The sequence below is a fragment of the Saccostrea cucullata genome, unplaced genomic scaffold, assembly GCF_032062105.1.
Source record: "Saccostrea cucullata isolate Sc308-1 unplaced genomic scaffold, CSIRO_AGI_Scuc_v1 ctg130, whole genome shotgun sequence".
Lineage (NCBI taxonomy): Eukaryota > Metazoa > Mollusca > Bivalvia > Ostreida > Ostreidae > Saccostrea > Saccostrea cuccullata.
In genome coordinates this window covers 207,501-215,191 of record NW_026939106.1, presented here as the reverse complement: position 1 = coordinate 215,191, position 7,691 = coordinate 207,501, and the positions used below count along the sequence as shown (strand labels likewise).

Here is a 7,691-nt window from a genome sequence, read left to right as displayed (position 1 = left end):
TTTGCTTAAATCTAGTATGTAAATCTACCCTACGACAAAGAATGTACTCTTTAAAATGGCCTTTTCTGTTTTGTCATTTTTTTTATGTCGTTAAAAAATATTAAAAGGGTCAAATGCCTAAAAAAAATTACCTTTTTGAAAACCGTGTCTTGACATTTATACTTACTAGTGATTAGATGTAACTAAGAATAGAAATGTTATAGATTAATATTTACATTCAGTGTAATTTTCTTTATGAAATCCATTAGAAATCCATGACGTTCAAATCTCTATAACACGCAAAACCTTGTCACCGCGCGTTAGAATACATAGTAGGAACTATATGCATTTTCAATACTTTATGAGGACCAAAATGTACATTGTTTGACATAATTTACTTTAAAAAAAATTACCCTGTTGAATTAACGTAAAAATACAACAAATGTGCATTTAAAATTAATTTGTCACTTTTTTCCTCGCAATGTTCGTTTGCGGTATTTAACTTTACGACGTCACAAACGGCTCTTACGTCTATAAAGCACACCCGTTTCGAAGGGCGCTAAATTCACATCAAAGATTACCGAAATAAACAACTATGAAGAGGAAAAATTAAAGAATGTAAATATAAGTATTGAATTCATATTTTAAGATGTCTTCGGTCCTATAACACACCTGGCCGTGCCGACAAATTATCATTGGGAGGACATCCCAAAACATGAATTCAATGCTTGAATAATAAGCCTAATTAAGATTAGCTTTAATTTTTAATTTATAACGTAATATAGCACATTTCAAACTCACAAGTTGTATTGCAATTATTCATTGACGTATGTACGTTTTAGTTTCTCGATCGAATTTATATAATTATTGCTACAAAACAATAATGACTCTATTAGAAAGGGGCCACATCGCTCACCTGAGTACTGTGGCTAAGAGAAAAACAAAACTCAGTTTAGTATTAAAAAGCTTAAATGCATGAGTAGTCACGACCTTTCCCTAAAAAGGCAGAAAGGGTAAGGGGAGGGGTACGATTTGAACAGACTTGAATCTACACTTTCTGAGGATGCTTCCAAATAAATGTGATAAATCATGGCTTCGCTGTTCATGTCCATTGTGGCTCCATCCTAACCCCAAGTGTCATGATTTGAACAAACATGAATCTATGCTACATGTGGATGCTTTCACATAAATATGAAAAATCATTGCTTTGGTGTTCTCGAGAGGAAGATTTTTGATGATTTTTCCTATATAGGTGTGTCCAAAAACATATGTAACACTTTTAAACCATTATAAAAATTTTATGCTTCAAATTACATTTATGAAATTTAAAATATATAATTATATTATTATCATTTTTTTTATCAATCATACATTTGTCCCAGCTTCCTTATTAAACATCAATATTTTTTTTAGAAAAACATGTCATTTTACAAGTTGTTCAAAATGACGTCTCTTTGAATCATAATGTTTCAACACGAGGTCTATTTTTTCTTATTTTACCAAGCTTAAATATAACATTCTAACAGTTAAAAGGTTTTTCCACATTAAAATCGGGTTTCGCCAAACAACAGAAATTAAGATTCTCTTTAAAACATTGTTAAAATAGAAGTGGGGTTCATCGGAAATCCATGCATCAGTAAAATTTTCAGACTCGGGTCTAATTAAAATCTATAGGTAAACTCTAAGGACTTCTAATTTCTGTCTCTTTCAAATGCTGCATTGAACTTATCTTGTAAGGAATCAATTAATTTTAAAGTTTAAAATTAATTATAAATGAAAGTTTATGTTAAACTTTCATTTTCCATTGAGGCCCCACCCTACACCTGGGAGTCATGATTTGAAATAAAAGTGAATCTACATCACCTGAGGATGCTGTCATTTTAATTTGACCAATCATTGCTTTGCTGTTCATTAGAAGAAGATTTTTAAAGATTTTCCCCTCTATATTCCTATGTTAAACTTTGATCGTCCATTGTGGCCCCACCCCATCCTCCGGGCTCATGTTTTGAACAAACTTGAATCTACACCACCTGACTAAGCCACTATATAAACAAGACCAACCATGGCTTTGATGTTCTTGTGAAGAAGATTTTTAAAGATTTTTCCTTTATATTTCTATGTAAAAGTGTGATCGTCCATTACGGTCCCAGCCTATCTCCGAGGGTCATGATTTGTATAAACTTGAATCTACACTACCTGCAGATGCTTCCCTATGAATATGACCAACCATGGCTTAGCTTTTCTTGAGGAGAAAATTTGTAAAGATTTTACCGATATATTCCTATGTTTAACTTTGATCGTCCATTATGGTCCCACCTTACCCCGGGGTCATGTTTTGAATAAACTTAAATCTACACCACCTGCGGATGCTTCCAAATAAATATCACCAATCATGGCTTTGTTGTTCTTGAGAAGAAGATGTTTAAAGATTTTCTCCCATATATTCATATGTAAAACTTTGATCAGCCATTGTGGCCCCGCCCTATCCCCAGGGTCATGATTTGAACAGACTTGAATCTGCACTACCTGAAAATGCTTCCACATGAGTTTCATCTTTCCTGCCCAGTGGTTCTCGAGAATAAGATTTTAAAAAGATGCCACTAATTTTTCGCTGATTCATAATTATTTCCCCTTAAAAGAAGGCATGACCCTTCATTTGTATAAACTTTAATTAATCCCATTCACCCAAGGATACTCTGTGCCAAGTTTGAGTTCTGGAGAAGAAGATGATAATGTGAAAAGTTTACGACAACAACGACGCCAACATAAACGACGACGGCAAAAAAAGGACAAATTTTGATCAGAAATTTCACTAGAGCCTATGCTCAGGTGAGCTACTAATTTATTTGAACCAATGCGTGAAATCTTAAAAACTCCATGTAAAATTGGCGTGTTCTTAATTTGTCCACTACCGAAAAAATATTCAGGGGACGATGGGTTTATTTTCAGATATAAGACCTATTTTGACACGCTTGCAAATTAAGAGATGATATATTATATCTGTGTGTCCGCCATGATGAGTTACATATCAACTTTGCATTTCATGCGTTTTGTGAATTTCGTCTGATTTTTGGCCTTTGAACATAGAGTGATAAATTTCAAGGGATCTGGACTAATTTTGGTAGGTTGATCTCTGTGCAATAGGTTTTCCTCTTATGGTTTTGGTTCAATTTCAGTTTAATGAATGAAAATAGCACGTGAATATCTAACATATAATTATAAGAATGAAATATTAACCCTCTGGCTGCGACGTCAGTGTACAGAAATTATAACGTCACTGCGAGATTAAAACGACGTCACAATTTCTTTGATATTATTTTGCGCGATTTTCAATTTTTCACGTTTACGCTAAGTGCGCGTCATATACAGGAATGCATACATTGAAATTAATTACTTTTTCAGGTCAACAATATTATTTCAAGGTTTATTCTCTCTTCTCTCTCTCTCCCTCTATTAAATGAATTTATATGCATAATTCTTTTATATGCGATAAATACATATAATTTTGATTAAGAAAAAATTCTTATCGATATCCCAAAGGAATTCAAATCGACTTATTAATTTTTACTAGTATTGAAAATTTGTTGAGCACTTGTTGAATATAAAAAAGAAACATTGTTTGGCTCTACAGAATTTATTTCTCATTTTATTCTTCGTCTCCATTTAAGTTCCTCACGGTGTGGTGTCTCTTGAAACATTTTACACAAAGTCCAACTTTACATGGAGCGCACCACGTTCGAACTTTACTTTTGCACCCCATGCAAATTTTTCTCTTCATTCCTAAATTGAATAAAAGCAAAAGTTAATTTTTTTAAGAACCCCCCCCCCCCCCAAAAAAGTATAATAGGACAATATTTTTATAAATCTGTATTTTTTTAAAACTCATTAATTGTAGCAGGTGTATAAATAGTCAGCCAATTTTGAAGTTATATTTACTTTCTATGCATGTCAATTGATCGTGGCTTTTAATGTCTGATTATGATAAACCAAAAATAACGAAGAAATCTACCATCCATTTGTTCAATAAAATGTCTTTCTCTCAATCTGGCCAAAGGGCAGAGACTTGACCTTCCGGCCTGGCGTTTTTCTTGGCGGAAATCCCCGATAAGGCCCATGCATACCAACATGTAAAAATCTATCCGGCTCATTTTGGTGCGCAATCCCCTGTTTTGCCGATAAATGATATAGGCATTGGCTAAAAAGATGTTTAATTAAATTTAATTCTTAGTTTCGGAACACTTTTTAAAATTCATTCATTTGGATATTTTTCATCAAATTATTTCTGTAATTCAATATAAGGTTCAAGACCGATGTGCAAGTCCGGTAGAAATATGTTTTCATTTCTTTCAGATGCAAAATTGTATAAATTTTATATTATTCAACGGAGTCAATTATTGACATACATAAAATTCTCAGGAGAAAATTAATGAGGATTTTCTTCCACATTTTGTTGGATCTGACGTCAGGGTCGTATAATTCAAGTGCTTTGTCCGACAAGTCGACACCGCCCATCTTCTTGTTGTAAACAAGATTGACCTCAGGAACATCAACTTCTACCCCTCTCGCATTTTGTGTGGAAATAATGCTGTGAAGTTCAAGTATATGTACGAACAATATATCATTATATGAGAGCACAAGTGTATTAAGAAAAGAATATAGAACAAAAAACCTTATAAAGGCCTAGTTTTAAATTATGATATTTTGATTAACGAGACTTTTTTCATTTCCATTATGACATTGAATTTAAAGTCAAATAATTCATAATTTTTATTTTGGAAAAGAGTACATTGTAAATAAGAAAATGAAAACTCCTATGGTAGTAAAGATTCAAGTTTGTTCAAATCATGACCATGAGAGTAGGGTGGGGCCACAATAAGGTATCAAATTTTAACATGAATATTTTGGAAAAATCATTGAAAAAATATTGCTCTGAAGAACAGCAACGCCATGATTGTTCATAGCTATATGGAAACATCCTCCAGTAATGTAGATTTAAGTTTGTTCAAATCAGGATTCCACGGGGTGGGGTGACTCAACACTTGGATATCAAAGCTTAACATAGGAATACAAAAGAAATATCTTCTTCTCAAAAACTGCAAGGCCATGATAAGTCATTTAAGAAATAAGATATCGTTTTTAGAGGTTCATTGGGGTATCAAATTCTTTAACGCCCGAAAGGCGTTATAGTAGATTTGATCACGTACCGACTTCATGACTTCATGTCATGAATTAAACTCTAAAAAATGATATTTTATTTCTTATATTTAAAATTTACGTTTTCATTCATGTTACAAAGAAATATAGGCATTATACAGACTTTGATTTTGAAATGTAACAGAACGTATCTACGACGTCATATGACGTCACAATCGGAATTTTCCAAATGGCTCGTGCAGTTTGCTTTTCATACTCAAGAAAGTCTGATCATATGACCAACTGCATGTCATTGAAAATTGAATTTCAGTTTTATTAGCATTGTTATATAAAGAAAGACATCAGCAAATGTAAATATAATTATATGAAAGAAATATTAAATGAAAAGGAAAAGAGTAAGTAAAAAAAATGACAACTCACGTGGAAGCATCCTCCGGTAGTGTAGATTCAAATTTGCACATATCATGACCCCTGGGGCTAGGGTGGATCCATAATGGGTGATCAAAGTTTGGAGTGAAACATATGGAGATAACGAACAGTATTCAAGATCAAAATTACATTAAACAATGCCAAATAGGAGCAGAGCAAACACGGACCTCTAAACCATCGGAGATCGGATCAGGTGCCATGGAGGAGTAAAAAAAAATCTTTAAATAAAAAAATGTTCTTCTTGAGAACAACAAAGCTGTGATTGGTCATATTTATATGGAAGCATTCTAGGGTAGAGTAGATTCAAGTTTGAAGACAGACCCCCCCGAAGGTTGAGTAGGGCCATAATAGGTGAAAATCATTTAATATTCTTCATAAAAACAAGAAAGCAGTGATTGATCTTCGAATATAAAAGCATCAAAAAGGTAATGTAGATTTAAATTTGTTCAAATCATGACCAAGCAGGAGAATAGAGGAGCTATTAAAATGGATCATAATTATAGAAAGGAATATTAAGGCTTTATCAATAAAAAAATCTTTTAAATAACAAAGCTGCTGTCATATTAATTCAAAAGCGTTCTTAGGAAGTGTAAATTTAAGTTTTTTTTCAAAAACCCTGAACCCCCTTTTATATTCAAACTTTTCAATTCTGAACTGATATTTGCTTTTACAAAGCCAGTTGCTCAGATGAGCAATGTGGTCCCTGACTCCCTGCAGAACCGCCTGTCTTGTTAAACAAAGATAGTTAAAGATACATTTCTCATTGACAAATTATGACATATATCTATAATAGATAATATAGAGAAGTTTGTAAGAAAACTACAACATTGTGGAAGTTGAAATTGACATGATGAGATGAGAATAAAAAATCCCACCAAACTTCAGGAAAATTTTTAAATTATGTCTTCTCGAAAGGGTACCTAAAAGTCCGGACTTTGTCGTGTCCGGACTTAAATGTCGCACTGTTTATTGCTCGTGCTTTCCTATCTCCTTTTGTACAGATCAACAAGCTGACAGACAACTGACAGACAACTGAAAATCACAAAAGTTTAGTAGACATATTTTGTATGTAATTGTGTCACAAAATTTCAAACACGGATTTCATTATGTTAACCATTTATTATTTTAATGCCTTTCGCTCATAATTATCAGAGGCAATTTTTCTTAAAGATCAATAAACTTTCTTTGTCAGATCTTCCAGCCAGAAAAGCAGGCATTCTTATATATACCGCTCTCGATGCGCCCAAGAGGTTGAAATGTAGGATTGGTTCGAATCATGACAACATCGTGTTCATTCAAGGATATCACCGCTACACCAGTTGTTGTGATTCCACCGCTACCATATGGGTCTGTTTTCCCCTTTACTTCTCCATTCACGATTAGTTGGAAAGGAATGTCACCATTATAGATTGGTGTTACCCAGCTAAAAACATAAATTCCTGAAATCGGGGCTATATACGTTCCACTGTGTTTTTCGTATGCTGAGTGGGTGTCTGTTATTACTATGTTAAATGCAAGCTCATGACTAGTTCCAAGATGCTCCACGTTATGGTCAAAGCAGACATGAAAAGCAATTGTTTCTGAAATGGGTATACGTTTCTCGATAAGATGACCTGAAAAAAAAACACCAAAGTTTTTCCTTAATTCAATGTAGATTATTGGTAAGCTTGAAGATTAGAATCATTTATATTTAAGATAAGAAGTTGCTCAATAATAATTTAAGAAAACAAGAGGCCCAAGTGCCTTGAATCGCTCTTCTCATAAATTGTACAATCTAACACTTCTATTTGAAGCCTCTAAGAATCCTGTATATTCAAATAAAGCTTTGAAATTCCAAAATATGTAGGTCATCATGACCTACATTTTGGTTCAAACACTCTTGAGACCCCATGAATAATTAACTGACAAAGAGTGATGATTTTAAGCCCCATATTATCTGAAATATTAAGATATAGCCACGAGATTTCAAAAATAGGTCACAGTGACCTGCTTTTTGGTATTTACTCTGAGACCCCAAAATGCCTCAAAAGAAAAGTTTTATTGTCTTAAGACTCTTATTATTTGAAATATATATCATGGCCTATTTTTATTAATCAAATTCTGAGGAACAAAGATGATCAACTGACAGA

The 7,691-nt window shown here is 33.2% G+C and overlaps 1 protein-coding gene across 2 annotated transcripts in view; it reads right to left on the bottom strand.

Annotated features, from left to right (window-relative positions):
• Positions 1-6,532: 6,532 nt before the first annotated feature.
• Positions 6,533-7,691, bottom strand: part of LOC134252239 (uncharacterized) — a 5,520-nt gene continuing 4,361 nt past the window's right edge. The window contains exons 3-4 of one of the 2 annotated variants that reach the window (XM_062734666.1): positions 6,743-7,175; positions 6,533-6,583 (exon numbers count right to left, since the gene is read on the bottom strand). In XM_062734666.1, coding sequence (XP_062590650.1) covers positions 6,751-7,175 — 425 coding nt within the window. In that variant the 3' untranslated portion in view covers positions 6,533-6,583; positions 6,743-6,750. Of the gene's footprint in view, positions 7,176-7,691 lie in introns of both variants that reach the window. The other variant, XM_062734665.1, reaches the window with a different exon arrangement.